This window comes from Phocoena phocoena, chromosome 3 (genome assembly GCF_963924675.1).
Source record: "Phocoena phocoena chromosome 3, mPhoPho1.1, whole genome shotgun sequence".
NCBI classification, from domain to species: Eukaryota; Metazoa; Chordata; class Mammalia; order Artiodactyla; family Phocoenidae; genus Phocoena; species Phocoena phocoena.
In genome coordinates this window covers 95,033,078-95,050,978 of record NC_089221.1, presented here as the reverse complement: position 1 = coordinate 95,050,978, position 17,901 = coordinate 95,033,078, and the positions used below count along the sequence as shown (strand labels likewise).

At 34.0% G+C, this 17,901-nt stretch overlaps 1 protein-coding gene across 2 annotated transcripts in view; it reads left to right on the top strand.

The window, feature by feature from the left end:
- Nucleotides 1–17,901, top strand: part of CCDC112 (coiled-coil domain containing 112) — a 30,416-nt gene that overhangs the window by 4,884 nt on the left and 7,631 nt on the right. The window contains exons 2-5 of one of the 2 annotated variants that reach the window (XM_065874702.1): nt 8,498–8,619; nt 12,227–12,348; nt 15,170–15,259; nt 17,760–17,835. In XM_065874702.1, coding sequence (XP_065730774.1) covers nt 8,498–8,619; nt 12,227–12,348; nt 15,170–15,259; nt 17,760–17,835 — 410 coding nt within the window. Of the gene's footprint in view, nt 1–8,497; nt 8,620–12,226; nt 12,349–15,169; nt 15,260–17,759; nt 17,836–17,901 lie in introns of those variants that run through there. The other variant, XM_065874703.1, reaches the window with a different exon arrangement.

Genomic DNA, 17,901 nt, shown 5'->3' with positions numbered 1-17,901 from the left:
GAATCAAATAGAAATTTTGGAGTTAAAAAATACAAGAACTCAATTCACTAGAGGGACTCAACACTAGATTTGAGCTGGCAGAAGATAGGTCAGTTCAGATTATCCAGACTGAGGAACAGAAAGAAAAAAAGAATGAAGAAAAATGAACAGAGCCTTAGAGACCTGTGAGATACCATCAAGTGTCACAGCTAATGAGAGTCCCAGAAGGAGAGGAAAGAGAAAAGGGGGGAAAGGAATATTTGAAGAAATGATGGGTGAAATATGAATCTACACATTGTTGGAACTCAGTGAACTCCAAGTAGAATAAACTCAAAGAGATCCATACCTAGACATGTCATAATCAAACTGTAGAAAAGACAAAGGCAAAAAGAAAATCTTGAAAGCATCAACAGAGAAGCAACTCAACACATACAAGGGATCCTCAGTAAAAACTGGTTTCTCAACAGAAACCTTGGACTCCAAAGGCATGGAATGATAGACATAGTCAAAATGCTGAAAGAAAAGGACTCTCAACCAAGAAATCTGTGTCCAGAAAAATAATTGTCTAAAAATGAAGGAGACTACATCAAACTGAAAAGATTCTGCACAGCAAAGGGAACATCAACAAAATGAAAAGACAACCTACTGAACGAGAGAAAACATTTGCAAGTCATATAAGGAGTTAATATCCAAAGTATATACCTGTACAACTCAATAGCAAAAAAAAAAAAAAAATCAGATTGGAAAATGGGCAAAGGAACTGAATAGGCATTTTCCTCAAGAAGACATACAGATGACCAACAGGTACATGAAAAGATGCTCAGCATCATTAATCATCAGGGAAATGCAAATCAAAACTGCACATTTTAGAATAGCTGTTATCAAAGGGACAAGAAATAACAAGTGTTGGTGAGGATGTGGAGAAAAGTGAACCCTTGTGCACTGTTGGTAGGGATATAAATTGGATTAGCCTCTCTGGAAAACAGTATGGGGGTTCCTCAAATAATTAAAAATAGAACTGCAATATGATCCAGCAATTCCAATTCTGGGTATTTATCTGAAGGAAATGAAAACACTAACTTGAAAAGATACATGCACCCCAGTGTTCACTGTAGCATTATTTACAATAGCCAAGAAATGGAAGCAACCTATGACCACTAATGATGAATGGATAAAGAAAATATTATACACACACACACCACTGGAATACTATTCAGCCATAAAAAGAAGGAAATCTTGCCATTTACAAAAATGTGGATGGACCTTGAGGACATTATGTCAAATGAAATAAGTCAGACAGAGAAAGACAAATACCATATGATCTCACTTAAATGTGGAATCTAAAAAAAAAAATTAAACTCATAGGTACAAAGAACAGGTTGATGGTTGTCAGAGGCAGGGGATAGGGGCTGGGCAAAACGGATAAAGGTAGTCAAAAGGTACAAACTTAGTTATAAAATAAATAAGTCCTGGGGATGTAATGTACAGCATGGTGACTAGTTAACAGTAGTTGCTAAGAGAGTAGATCTAAAAAGTTCTCGTCACAAGGAAAACAATTTGTAACTGTGGTAATGGATGCTAACTAGACTTGTGGTGAGCATTTTGCAATATATACAAATATTGAATCATATTGTACATCTGAAACTAATATAATGTTATATGTCAATTATATCTCAATTAAATATCAAAAGAAATTGGAATTCAAAGGGAGCTTGGAGTTTATCTAATAAAATATTTTCATAAAAATAACTTTAAAAATAAAGTTGAGACTTAAAGATATTAAATAATTTGCCTCAATTTCTGTTATTAGATATACATCTCAATAGAGGCTCTGTTTCCAGCATAGTGTTTCTGCCAATGAAACATGCTAACTCAAGCTCTAAGTGAGTTGATTTGTTAAAAATATAGTTTTATCCCTTACAGCCTAGTAAAACCCAAAGACTTTCTTGTTTGCCAAGTTATTTTTCATAAAAAACATATAAAATGGAAACCTAGGTTACAAAATTTGCTGCCACTAATTATAAGGACATCTTCACTCTATTGTCCCCAAAATATAATGGCAGTAAAATATAATGGATAATGGTAGACTATGGAAAATTGAAAACATATGCACAGGTCCTCTATTGGCTCCCATGTAAATTCTCCTAGAAGTCCGCATCCCTGGAATTCACATAACTAGAACAAGTAAGTGTACTTGACCCTTAAACAGCACGAGGGTTAGAGGCACCAACCCCTGCATAGTCAGAAATCTATGTATAGCTTTTGACTCCTCAAAAACCTAACTACTAATAGCCTACTGTTGATCTTTTGGTCAGTTAACACATATTTTGTTATACTGTATTGTATACAGTCATATAATATGACTGTATTGTATACAGTCATATAATGACTGTATATAGTCATTATACTGTATTGGTACAATTAAATAGGCTAGAGAAAGTAAAATGTTACTAAGAGAATCATAAGGAGGCAAAAATACATTAACAGTACCGTACTGTACTTATCGATACTGTAAGTTTACATGATTTGTTTGTAAGATGAATTGCCAGTCAGTATCTACATCAGTATTGTCTTATACAAAACACTATAGATGTTGTATGTATTACTAACACTAGACATCAAAAATGAAAACATAATGTGAAGAAGAAATTCATATTTATTTACAAATATAATGGTCCATGCACTGATAATGAAGAGCAGCAATATGATTGCTTTATGGTAGCCTAATATAGTCGATATGTTTGCTTCACAATAGCCTAGCCTATACACCAATGAATGAATCATTATAAAATTTTTATGGCATACAATATTATCATCATATTCATAATGTAACATTGGGAACATTGTTCCATTTTTTTCAAAAACCACTTACCTCTGATGTTAGGCTTCTAGGCTCTTTCTCCAATTAAGAGAGAAAAGCATACTGTACGGTAATGTAATTCTTTGAAAGCAAAGTTATAAAACAGTAAGAAAACTAACGCATTATTAATTTTATATGACTATCACTCACCTTATGCCTATGTCAGGATAGACTAGTATCTACATATATTTCATGCATTCATGACATACCTTTTTCTTAATTTTTTTGATATTTCTAGGCTGTGTGATTCGTCTGTTTTTTTCAAATTGTCACAAATCTCCAAAATTTTTTCCAGTATATTTATTGGAAAAAATCTGTGTATAAGTGCACCTGCTTCAAATCTGTATTTTTCAAGGGTCAACTGTATAGTACTTCTCAGAATTGGAGCATATTTTCCTCAGCTAAACATAATTTCCCCATATGATCAAGATTATATTATACTTATAAGCTAATGAACAAATTTTTAAAAATTGTATTCTCTACACACATTTCTCAAGTAAAATGTAAAAATCTTTAGTGAAAAAAATGGAGAAATTTAGACAATCCCAGATTTTAAAAAACTGAGAGGATTCATTGCCAGCATATCTGCCCTACAAGGAATACTAAAGGAAGTCCTTCGAGCAAAAGTAAAAAGATACTAGGTAATAATTCAAATCCAAGTGAAGAATAATATCAATAAAGAGTACTGGTAAAGGTAAATATAGAGGTAAATATAAAAGTCAGTATAATGTAAAGGTATATAATAATAAAGGTAATGTATGATAATATAATATATTATTATAATAAATATATTTGTAATATTATAAATATTTGTAATATTATAAATATAAAATAATATAATATTTGTAATATATAATAATAAAGACAAATGTAGAGGTAAATATAAATGTCAGGGGTTTTTTTGTTGATAACAAATTTCTTTCATAAAATAGAGAAGGGAACACTTCTCAACTCATTCTATAAGGCCATTGTTACCTTGATACCAAAATTAGACATCACAAGAAAGAAAATAACAGATCAGTATCTCTTATGCATACAAATGCAAAGATTCTCAACAAAACACTATCAAGCCAAACCTAACAACATAGGGGAGGATTTTACACCATGATTAGTTGGGATTTATTCCAGGTATATGAAAATCAATCAACATAATAGAACATATTAATAGAATAAAGGACAAAAACCATATAATCATCTCAATAGATGCAGAAACAGCAACTGAAAAAATCCAGCACTCTTTCGTGATAAAAATATTTGACAAGTTAGCAATAGAGGGAAACTCCTCTGCCTGGTAAAGGCATCTATGAAACACCAACCTCTAACATAATACTTAATGACAAAAGATTGAAGACTTCCCATAAGATCAGGAATAAGATAAGAATATCCACTCTCACCACTTTACTCACTGGAGATTCTAGCCAGGCAACTAGGCAAGAAAAACAAAAAGCATTCAGATTGGAAAAGAAGAAATAAAACTATCCTTATTTGCAGATGACATGATCTTGTATATAAAAAGTCCTAACTAATCCTCCAAAAAAACTATTAGAGCTAATAAACAAGTTCAGCTGTTTGCAGGAACTTGCAGGAAACAAGAGCAATGTACAAAAATCAGTTGTACTTCTATACAGTAGTAATGGACCATTCAAAAATGAAATTAAGAAAATAGTGCCATTTTGGAGTATTACTCAGCAATAAAAAAGAATGAAATATTGCCATTTGCAGCAACACAGATGGACCTACAGATTATCATACTGAGTGAAGTAAGTCAGACAGAGAAAGCCAAATAGTATATGATATCGCTTATATGCAGAATCTAAAAAATAATACCGATCAAGTTTTACAAGACAGAAACAGACTCACAGAAAAAACAAAAACAACAAAAAAGTATGGTTACCAAAGGGGAAAGAGGGGGAGCAGGGATAAATTAGGAGTATGGGATTAATGGATACATACCACTATATATAAAATAGATAAAGAACAGAGATTTACTATATAGCACAGGAAACTATATTCAATATCTTGTAATAACCTATAATTGAAAAGAATCTGAAAAAAATGTAAGAATCATTTTGCTGTACATCTAACACAATACTGTAAATCAACTATACTTCAATTAAAAAATTTAATATTCCATAGTATAACGAAGAATAAAATACATAGGAGTGAATTTAGCAAAAGAAGTGCAACACGTTTAAGTTTTTGAAACATATGTTTCGAAAACTCAGAAACATCATTGAGAGAAATTAAAGAAAACCTACCTAAACGAACATTTTGTGTTCATGAATATGAAGACTTAATATTCGTGAGATGACAGTACTCCCTGAATTGATTTACAGATTCAATGCAATCCCTATCGGTATCTCAGCTGTCTTTTTTTGTTTTTTTTTGCAGAAACTGTCAATCTGATCTTAAAATTCATATGGGAAATTGAAGGGACCCAAAATAGTCAAAACAATCTTGATAAAGAACAAAGTTGGAGAACTCCCACTTCTTAATTTCAGAATTTACTGTGAAGCTACAGTAATCAAACAGTATGGTACTGGCACAAGGATAGACATACCAGTGAGAGTTAAGAGTAAACCCTTACATTTGTGGGCAATTGATTTTCAACAAGGGTGCTAATATAGTTCAATAAGGAAAGAATAGTCTTTTCAACAGATGGTGTATTCACATACAAAAGAGTGAAGTTGGACTTCTCTCACACACCACATATAAAAATTAACTCAAAATGGATTAGAAACCTAAATGTGAGAGATAAAACTGTAAAACTCTTAGAAGAAAACTTAGATGTAAGTCCTCACGACCTTTAATTAGGTAATGGTGTCTTCTGTATGACATCTAATGCACAAGCAGCTGAAGATAAAATAAATTGGACTTCAGCAAAATTTAAAACTCTGTGCTTCAAATGACATTATCAAGAAGGTGAAAAGACAGCTCAGAGAATGGGAGAAAATATTTACAAATCATATTTTGATAAGGACATATCTAAAATATATAAATAACTCTTACAACTCAAAAATAAAAACACAACCCAATTTTAAATATAGGGAAGGAGATAAGTAGATATTCCTCCAAAGAAATAGCTAATAAATACATGGAAAGATGCTCAGTATCATTAGTCATTATGGACTAACGAAAAACCACTGTGAGATACCATTTCACATCTATTAGGATGACTGTAATAAAAAAAGATAGACAATAACAAGTGTCAGTGAGGATGTGAAGAAACTGGAACCCCCATACAGTGCTGGTGGAAATGTAAAATGGTGCAGCCAGTGTGGAAAACAGTTTGGCACTTTTTCAAAACCTTTGTGCTTCAGAAGACATTATCAGGGAAGTGAAAAGGCAACTCAGAATTGATGAAAATATTTGCAGATCATTTATCTGATAAGGGACTTATAAGAAGGCTTACAGCTTAAAAAAAAAAATGAAATTTTTAAATGGGAAAGTAAAAATGAGTTACCTATGATCCAGAAATTCCACTGCTAGGTATATATCCAAGAAAATTGAAAACATATGTTCATGCTTAAACTTGTACACAAGTGTTCTTAGTAGCATTATTCATATTGACCAAATAGTGAAAGTAATCCCATTGTCCATTAACTGATGAGTAGATAAACAAAATATGCTAGATCTGTATGGAATATGACTTAGCCATAAAAAGGAATGAAGTACAGATTCATGGTACAACGTGGATAAATCTTAAAAAACATTATACTAGGGACTTCCCTGGTGGCTCAGTGGTTGAGAGTCTGCCTGCCAACGCAGGGGACATGGGTTCAATCCCTGGTCCAGGAAGATCCCACATGCCATGGAGCAGCTAAGCCCGTGCGTTGCAACTACTGAGCCTGCGCTCTAGAGCCTGCGAGCCACAACTACTGAAGCCCACGCGCCTAGAGCCCGTGCTCCGCAACAAGAGAAGCCACCGCGATGAGAAACCCATGCACCGCAACAAAGAGTAGCCCCTGCTCGCCACAACTAGAGAAAGACCGAGCAGCAACAACAACCCAACGCAGCCAAAAAAAAAATAAATACATTAAATAAATTTAAAAAAATTTACTAAGTGAAAGAAACAGACAGAAAAGGTTGCATGTTGTATGATCCTGTTTATATTAATTGTCCAGAATAGGCAAATCAAGAGCTGGAAAATAGTTAATGGCTGCCTACGGGTATGGGGAGTGACTGCTTAATGAGTACAGGGTTTCTTTTTGGTATGATGGAAATATTCTGGTACTAGATACTGTTGATAGTTGCACGACTTTGTGAATATACTAAAAACCACTGAATTGTAAACTATATGTATACATTTTATATGGTAAGTGGATTATATCCCAATTTTAGAAGTATTTCCTAAATTCATTACTTTATTCTTGCTTGCTTCTCAAAATTTAAAGGCTTGTTTCCTTTTTTCTTTTTCTCCCACATCCAGGCTGTCAGCAATTCCTCTTGGTTATACCTCCCAGATATATTTAGTCTTCTTACTTTTAATCTTCACCATCACCCTGGTAGCCCTGAACGCCATCTTTCCTTGTCTGTGTTGCTGTGTCACCTGCCTCATTGATTCTCCTGCTTCCAGTCTTGCCTCACCTCCTCCTCCACCGTCCATCAATTTATTCTCCAAAAAAATAGCCAGAAGGATTTCCTTTAAAAATTAAGTGTATATGGGCTTCCCTGGTGGCACAGGGTCCGCCTGCCGATGCAGGGGACACGGGTTCGTGTCCCGGTCCAGAGGATCCCACATGCCGCAGAGTGGCTAGGCCCGTGAGCCTGTGCGTCCGGAGCCTGTGCTCCGCAATGGGAGAGGCCACAGCAGTGAGAGGCCTGCGTACTGCAAAAAAAAAAATTAAGTGTATTGTGGCATTCTCCTACTCTAAACCCTTCAGTAAAATCCAGACTCCCCTAGTGACTTAAAATGCTGGGGTGATGTGCCACTTGGCTACCTCTGTATCCTCATCTCCTACTTTACTCTGCACTTTACTAATCTCGTGTCACAGTTGCCTTTTCTCTGCTTTAACTAGCCAAGGTTTTTCCTGCTCTAGGGCTTTTGCACGTGCTAGTCCCTCTGCCTGGCACACCTTTCCCTATAGTTTTTGGCATGGCTGGCTCCATTCTTCCTTAAACATCATCCCCTCAAATAGACCTTCTGTGGCCATTCTAACTGAAAAAAAAAAGAAAAAAAAATAATGCTTTGCTCCATTATCTTCATCTCAACATTGTTTATTTCCTTAATAGCACTTACCGTGTTTTTGTTTTTAATTTATTGCTTTTTTACTCTTTTCTTTTTAAGTCTGTTCCCCTCACTAGACTTTAAGTCAAGGCCCATATTATCATGGGCTATCATTGTTTCCCTAGTTTCTAGTGCAGCACCTGTCACATCATAAGTGTTCAATACATATTGGTAAATGACTGATTGAATGAAAGAATTAGATCTTTTTCTGAAAATCCCTGAAGACTTTACATATCTTACTTACTAATTTAGCATTTTAAGATAGATATTCCTTCTTCCACAAAATGTATTTTTAAAAATTAAATAAGATTGCCCCCCAAATTATCCCCTGAGAAACTCCATCATTGATGTTTTTTCTCTGAAAATAATTCCACCTTCATCTCCTACCATTTTTATTATTGAGGATAAATTTATTTTTGTTTTCTATTCAGAGTGATGGCTGTTTTGGTACTTCAGGTGGAATTCGTCCTTTTCAGCTTCAAAACTGGAAGCAGAACGTTAGTCGGACTAAGAAAGCAGAATTCATACGTACAGCAGAAAAATTTAAAAATCAGTAAGTATAAAAACATTATCTTCAAATAACATTACTAGCCATTTTATGGTGAACAGTATAAAAATTCTACTCCACTCTATCCAATCCCACACTAAGTTATGAAATTCTAGTCATTAGTCTTTCAGATGTAAAACAAGAGAAAGGTGAGAAGTGTGAAATAGACAAATGATAATAAGCTATTTAGTATAAAGTTAATTTTAAGTATAGTTATTTAAATTTTATTTATTTATTTTTACCATTTTGAGACAGTGTATATCAACAAAAACAAAAGTTATTTCTTTAGATCACATATATCAAGTAACAGATTAAATACATTTTTACTTACCAAGGTGAGCACTTAGTAAATCTTTTTGAGTGAGTGAATAATTTTACTGAAATGTCTGTGCTGTACCCCTGAGGTTTTTTTATTGGCCTTTTCATTGGTTTCCCTTCCTTGGTCTCTGCCCTTTCAGATCCATCCTGCACATTATGACTAGAATAATTGAGAAGTTGGCATTTCTTTTAAGTTTTAGTGTATACGTATTTTCAAAATAACCAGTGATATTTACTCAATGTTTAACATTATCAGTAGCACCATATGATATGATGAATATCATGAGTAAAGATAAAAGAATTAGTATTCAGAACACCCAACCCTATCCTATAGTTGGAGGCTTTGTACAAACACTGCTCTGAATTTATACAGTATCAGTTTGCTAAGGAACCAAGAGAAAAGGAGTCATTTGTAAGAAATAGTCTCTGGACCAGAATTAGTGGCAGTTGGGTCTGTTTAGAAATTCTACCAATAAAAAGTGTACTGTGCGAATTTTGAAAAGTTAGACTGTACTGTAGTCTTGTGAGATTGAATTCTCACTGTATTTGTATAATTCTTATATTTTTAATACTCAGAATTTGATAAAATACAAATTTTTTAAAATTTCCAAAATGCATTACCTTAGATAGAATTGGACTCTAGGTTAAGAATTCTGGTCATGTGTCTCTCTAGATAGGGTAATCCACCAGGCGGTTAATGTCCATATATATAGCACACCAGTAGATTATGCCAGTATAGATACATACCTTGTCTATCAGTATGTGTAGGTTTTGTAACTCTGATTAATCTTCCTTCATCTGTTGTAAGGTTTTAGAAAAACTCATTGAAAGAGTATTAGAAAAATCCATTGAAATTGAATCCAACAATTCTCATTGGATGCAAAGGAAAGAACACCATTTGTAATATAATTGTTTTATTTTCAGAATAGGTTATACATTCACATAATTCAAAAATCAGTTCATATCAAAGGGTCTACAGTGGAAGGTCTTTGATTCAAACACTTCCCTTCCCCTCAGCTAGTAGTTTTAGTTTCTTGTGTATCCTTCCAGAGATATTTTATGTACTTATAAGGAAATAAAAAGACATATTCAGATGGTTCCTTTTTTATATAAATGGTAGCATACTGTATACACTGTTCTGCATCTTGTTTTGTTTTTTAACTTAATATATCCTAGATACCAAGGAATTATTGATTTTGTCAGGCATGATAATGGCATTATAATTATATATGTCAAGTATCCATAATCTCTAGAAATGCACACTGAAGTATGTTGGGGTGAAACTATATAATGTAGTAGATTTACTTGAGAATACTTAAGCAAAAAAGGAAGAGAAAAGATAAGAAAAGGTAGCTGAACCAAGAAGGAAAAAGGTAAAATTGTTGAGTGAGTCAGAGTGATATGAGGTATATATTGTATGAAGCTATCTGAGGGGAGTCAGTTTACCATTCTCTACTTTTGGCTATATCGAACATTTTCGTATAAAACCTTTGTTAAAAAAGAGTGTATCTTGGAGATCTTTTCTTATCAGTACATAGAACATGGTACTACTGCATTGTATTCCACTGTAGGAGTGTACCATCATTTATTTAACCTGCCCCTTAGTGATAGACATTTAGGTTATAGTAAATCTCATGTTATAACAAATAATGCTGAATTAATTGCAGTTTCCACATAGGTTCACATTATTTTGCACATGTGTGAGTGTATCTTTAGGAACAATTCCTAGAAGTAGAAATGCTGGGTCAAAGGTGTATGAATTTGCAAATGTGATGAATATTGCTAAATTGTCCTCCATAGGCAATTTATGATTTCACCAACAATATATGAGAGGACCCATTTCATCACAGTTTTATCATCAGAATATATTATTTAAAGTTGTGATTTTTTTCCCTAGTCTGATAGGTATACAGTGTTACCATGGTATAGTTTTAATATTCATTTCTCGTATTATGAGTGAGGTTGAACACCTTTTCATATGTTTGGCAATTTGTCTCCATTATTACATTTTGAATGTCTTTATAGGTTAATATTTCTAATCCAGGAATATCAAAACATGCTTACTGTCGTCGCATATCCTGTGTCCATGACAAATATTTCTATTTGATCATAGTAACTTCCCCCACCCCAACCAGAGACTAGATGGGCTGGAGTCCTCAGTGCAGGACTCCAGTAGCTACCCTCAATCTGTTAGAGTTGACCTGCAGACTGACATCTATTTGACGTCTCTGTTCTACCCCTTCCTTCCTTTCCCAACATACGTGCAAGTTATGACCTCTTCAGCCTTTGGGGCAGCCAGGTAGGGCCTGTGCCATTCTCATCTGTTTACCCCAGTATGCCTTATGGATATTAAATTTTTCTCTATGTGTGGCAAGTGAAAAAGATTGGGAAACTCTACCTTACATAGTTGCCCCTCGGGTTATATGAAATTAAGTCAGTGGCCAGAGATACTCCACCACTCATTAAATTCAGGATTAGCGGAGAAGTCATGTTAATTTCCACCTTGTGGGAGAAAGAAAACAGGTGTTGAGAAAGTAAATTTCTGTGTCCAACTAAAAAAGTTTCTTGATGGTAATTGTCTTCTTTTACCCCGGGGTTCAAGCTAACATTAAAAGTCCTACCTACCAATAGGTAGATGGACTAAAGCCAAGGAGCAAGGATGAGACGAAGGAAGCTTTGAAGTAAATGTAGACAGTATCCCTTAAATATACGAAAATTCCTAGATTGTTTGCCGTTGAAGTTTTAGTTTTACTAATATTAATAACTTGCATTTCCATAGTGCATTTTACTGTATAAAGATCCCTCACATATATTATCTCATACAATATTAATCACAGCCCTGTTGGGTAGTGGTGAGTTGTTATTATTCACTTTTTATTGATGAGGATGTTCATGCCTGGAGAGGTTAAATGTCTTGGCTCATGCTACAAAGTTAACAGTATCTCCTGTTGAAAGCAGCCATCAGCAGTGGTGACAATTTTCAGCCCACAGTGAGATTGAGTTGGAATCAATAGCCAAAAGTTTATGTGTTTTCAAAGCAAGTCTATGATTAAACTTTCTTAAATTAACATTTTGTAACTTAAGTAACAATTCAAATTACTCTTGATTTTAGTTGAACTTAACAGTTTTCTAACTACTATTTTGACTCCTTAGCCTTATTCATCCAAGTAATTATATTTTGAATCCTTAGATGAATTAATCCAAATATAAAGTACAGATTGTAAGTATCTTCATATTTTAAACAATTAAAAATATACTTAAATCATATTTACACTATTTGTTTCTTTCCCTAAAGAGTTATTAACATAGAAAAAGATAAACACAATCATTTCTACAACCAAAAAAGTGACTTCAGAATTGAACACAGTATGCTGGAAGAATTGGAAAATAAATTGATTAACAGCCGGAAAACAGACAGTAAGTTGAGTTCATGATGAGCAAAACCTGAGATATAAAGTTATAGTTTTGCTCTGTGCTTTGTCTTTGTTCATTGACTGTGTTATTTTCTCTATCAAGGTACTTTCTAGCTGGTAATGAGTTTATCTTTTAGGGGTATGTATTTATTTTTGGGGGTCACTAGTTATTCTGACTGGATTGTTTTCTGTGTATATTTCTTTAATTTTAATAGGAAAAAGAGGGTTTTGTTTTCTGGTTGTCAAATCAATTAATGCTATTAAATTTTTTTAAAGTGAAGGGAAATTGATTCCTGGTCTGTCTGATCTTAGCTCATCACCACGATCTTACTGACTGAGCCCCGGACTAAGTAAGCATCAACAGATTCAGAGCCTGTACTTAGTGGTATGAAGTGGTCAAGTCACATAATTGCTTAAACTGGAGTTTACTTGTCTGTGATATAAAACCTACCATTTCTACCAAAGTAGAGCTGTCTGTGCATCTGATGAAATAATATATAAGAAAGTGCCTTAGTGAATATGTTCTGTTGTTTGTTATGAATATTAATCATTGTTAACAGTGTACTAAATGTTGGCCTTAAAAAAGAATTCTACAAGAATACTTTGTTTCCTTGTAGAGTAGATTTTATATGCTGCAAAGTCCTTATGTTATAATAATAAAAACATCTTAGCTTTGATTAAAGGAAAAATAATGGTTATCAACCCACTAAGCTTTATAAAATATTAAGACTTATTATATAGAGATTATACTGCTCATGGGACTCCCTTACAGTCAATTAAAAGGATATTTTAATAAGTTTTTCCTTTCAGAATGTAAGATTGCGCTATTTTAAAAAGTCATCTTTTGTGAGATAGTGGCAAGAATCATTCTGCCTCTTGTGTTGGAATGATAAGACCTAACATAAATGCCAAATTTCCAGTTCTCCTCTTTGATTCATAAAGGAATCTAAGCATCCCTTGTTTAATATTTCTTAATGTCCCTCAGTTCTTTTACAGACAACAGCAAGGCTGATCTTTCTGTCTCTCAGTCATGCCATTAAGTAGAGTGTCTCCATTCTGTGCATTTTAAATTATTTGATTTTCCCCCCTTTAAGGCAACTTTATTTTTATCATTTTATTTCTCTTCTACAATTTTGCCTCTCTTTATTCACACTTTGTGTTTATTTTATCTAGGAGAAGAAGGAATGCACTGTGTTAGTATAAAGATACAGAAATTTCCCCTTCACATATTACAGCTCAGGAGTACTAAATACATATTCCTTACATCAAATATCATGCCACAATTTTAGCCTGAATTTATGTAATATTGTATTTGAATGGTTTGCCTACAGTGCAGAATGTCAGTTCCAAATGAATTAATAAAAGATCATTTGCCCGGACTTCCTTGGTGGCTCAGTGGTTAAGAATCCGCCTGCCAATTCAGGGGACATGGGTTCGAGCCCTGGTCCGGGAAGATCCCACATGCCGCGGAGCAACTGAGCCCGTGTGCCACAACTACTGAGCCTGTGCTCTAGAGCCCGCAAGCCACAACTACCAAAACCCACGCACAGCAAAGAAGACCCAACGCAGCCAAAAAAAATAGTAAATAAATTAATTAATTAAAAAAATAAAAAGATCATTTGCCCTATAGCAGTATCACTGTAGCTGATCAAACTATGGCAAAAATAAAACAACAAAAAACACTTTCCTGATTACTTTACTAGGGAAGTTTCTTGACCTAAAGTTTCAACAGTAAGACTCTGTAAAATACATTGGATAAAGCTTCTACTTTTATGGAACACTTGAATTTTAATAAAAAATAGAACAAGCCAAAGTCACATACACATATTTGAGGTTTGTTTTTAATATTAGCACTGGCTTCAAGCCTAAAGGTAAACTTTTTAAAAAATAATTGCTTTTAAGGACTTTTGAACAGAGCCTTTTGGTGCCTCATGTTCATTTGTGGAAAAGTTGCAAAAAAATAAGGGGGGTGCATAAGTAAAATACCCAAAGATGACAAAATATTACTATATATGAATAGGTATATGAATGTGAATATTTGACTTTAGCCTAATAATTTAAGTAAATATTAAAGTAAGATTACAACTTCAGAAAGAAAATATGAAAGAAGAATCCAGTCTTCCTGCTGCTGATATGGAACATCTGAAAATGGCTTTGAGACCCTCTTCTGTTCTTCAGGCTTTTATTGTGGGCATAACACTTTACTTCAGACTGGTCCTTTGGCTGAGCTTGGCAACCTGTAGCATACATACCAGTAAATGGCACCTGAGACATCTCCTCAAGGCCATGACTGTGATACCAGTGGGTGTCACCAGCCCCATCTTAGAGTTTGTGGTTAGATGAAGTTAATTCTCACTAGGAAGTTTGTCAGTATTCATAGAATTAATATTGGTTAGACAGTTTTAATATTCCAAAGTAGTTGAGGTTAAAATCTATGTCCATAAATTATAACAAATTAAAAGAGAAAGAAAAAAACTGTTAAAGAACAAAACATGACTAAACCTATGGTACTGATCCATGTATTTGAGTGTCCAATAACTCAGTCTCTAGAGTTTAAAAAAATATTTCCAAGGACATTTCCTTGGCACAGGTTATAGTAAGATTTAGCCTATTGTGCTTTAAAACATTAGAGGAAATTGAGAGATGGTTTAGTTAGAGCAAGAGTTTGTTCAGGCTGTTTTGACACTTACAAATAACCATCTTTTGTTCATTATTTAATTGCTCTTCACTATCATTTATTAAATAGTGGTGATCAGTCTTGTGTGAAGAATCCTGAACCACATTTGTCATAGAGTTATTTTAAAGTACATACTTCTCCCTTACAGGAGTAAAAATCCAGCAACAATTGGCCAAAATACACAACAATGTAAAGAAACTTCAGCATCAGTTAAAAGATGTGAAGCCTACACCTGATTGTAAGTAAATTTAGATTTTATATTTTTTCTCACGTATTAGTTTTTTCTTTTGTTCATTAGAAAAGTTTATACTTTTCTAATAAGAATTTTTCTATTTGGCATTAATGGAGGAGCTAAGCCCTACTTTTTGGTTAGGGATTAATAAGGATACATCAGAAAACTGTAATATCTGGTGTTTATGTATTTTTTTATCTTTAAAATGCTATCAGACTCTTACAAATTATGAAGTAGACAGAACAGGTAATAGTGTCACATACAGGATGAAGAATCTGTGGTATGCAAAGATTCAGATTCAGCTGATGAAGAGGAAAAAAAGACTGATTTCTTGATTCTTAGCCTAGTGTTTTCCCATCATTTGCTTTTTGAAATTATTGCCTTTCAGAGGCATTTCGAATACCTAAGGGAATGGCTAAGTAGTATTGGGGCAAATTCTAGTCATTTGTGAAAAACAAAATTGTATCCTTACCTCCTTGCTTAAGCCAACATTCATTTCTGAGAGATCAAAGCAATGCAGTAAAGTGCTCAAGATGTATGGACTTAAGAATCAGACACATGTTGGGTCAAATCCTTGAACTATCAGTTAAGTGATTTTAGGCAAGTTACCTGATCTCTTTGAGCTTTCATTTACTTAGCTCTAAAATGGAGATAATCATACAACCTAACTCATAGAGTTGTTGCAGGAATGAAGTGAGACAATGCACATAAAGCATTTAGGCACTGCTTATAACATAGTAAGCAATAAAAGAATAGTAAATATAATTATTATTTATTAAATTAATACATGAAACCATTAAAATATTAGAAAGGAACATGGGTTAATATTTTTATAATTGTATTATAATTTATAAGAATGACAAAGATCAGAAACCATAAAGAAAAAAGTGGACATAATTGACTATTAAAAAATACTTCAAAACCATAAGCAAAGTTGAAATACAAATTAAGAAAATATTAGCAGTATATGTGTAACTTAAAAAGCTAATATCCATAATGTGTAAAGAGTACCTACAAATTAGAGCAACAGAAAAATGGGCAAAGATTGTAAGTTGCATATTATAGCAAAAGAAACACAAAACACATGTGAAAAGGTGGTCAGGCTTATTAATTATTATAAAAATGTCAATTAAATCAATGACAATAAATTTTTGGTTATTTTGGAACTGGCTGGAATTACATGGGAAGGAGCACTCTCAAGAACTGTAAAGAGATAGAGCCTCTTTGAAGGACAGTGTGACAGTATTTAGCATACTGTAAAGTGGGCATACTTTTTTGATTTAGCATTTAAGGTTATCAGTTATCCTCTGAAAGTATTTATTTGAGGTGGCAGGGATAGACTTAGAGTTTGGGATTGACATGTACACACTGCTATGTTTAAAATAGATAGCCAACAAGGACCTACTGTATAGCACAGGGAACACTGCTCAATATTCTGTAATAACCTAAATGGGAAAAGAATTGAGAAAGAATAGATACATGTGTATGTATAACTGAATCACCTTGCTGTACACCTGAAACTAGCACAACATTGTTAATCAACTATACTCTGATATAAAATAAAAATTAAAAATATTTATTTGAGCATGCAAAAATATGTATGCAAAGATAGTTACTACAGCATTGCATCTATTTAAAGGTTCATCAGTTGGAGAATTAATTAAATGAATTAGGGTAGCATTAGACAATGAAATACCATGTAGCCATAAAAAGAATGAAGTAGCCATATGTATATTGATATGGAAAGTTAACTACAACATTTTGTTAAAGAAAAAGTGCATGTCACAAAAAAATATATGTGGTATAAAATATTTTTTTGGGAAAAATATTTAAGATATGTGCATAGGAAAAAATCTGTAATCAAAAAACTGCAATCGGGGCTTCCCTGGTGGCGCAGTGGTTGAGAGTCCGCCTGCCGATGCGGGGGACGCAGGTTCGTACCCCCGTCCGGGAAGATCCCACATGCCGCGGAGTGGCTAGGCCCGTGAGCCATGGCCGCTGAGCCTGCGCGTCCGGAGCCTGTGCTCTGCAATGGGAGAGGCCACAGCGGTGAGAAGCCCGCGTACCGCAAAAAAGAAGAAAACAAAAACAAAAAACTGCAATCATAAAAATTCACTTTTTAAAAGCACATTTTTTTCTTATCCTTTAGGCTAAGACATGTGTTTTTTTAATATATATATATATATATATATATATATATAATTTTTGCGGTACGCGGACCTCTCACCGCTGCGGCCTCCCCCGCTGCAGAGCACAGGCTCCGGACGCGCAGGCCCAGCGGCCATGGCGCACGGGCCCAGCTGCACTGCGGCATGTGGGATCCCCCCAGACCAGGGCACGAACCTGTGTCCCCCACACCGGCAGGCGGACCCCCAACCACTGCGCCACCAGGGAAGCCCCCTAAGAAATGTTTTTAAATTAAGGGAACATTCTAATTTTCTTCCTAATTTTTAATTCTTAGTCATAATAAAATATGACATAATTTTTCCTATTTTTCTTTTTACAGTTGTTGAAAAGCTCAGAGAAATGATGGAAGAAATTGAAAATGCAATTAACACTTTTAAGGAAGAGCAGAGGTTGATGTATGTTTTAAATACATTTTAATATACAATTATTTACCTTTTTTTCAATAACTCTTCACTAGATTG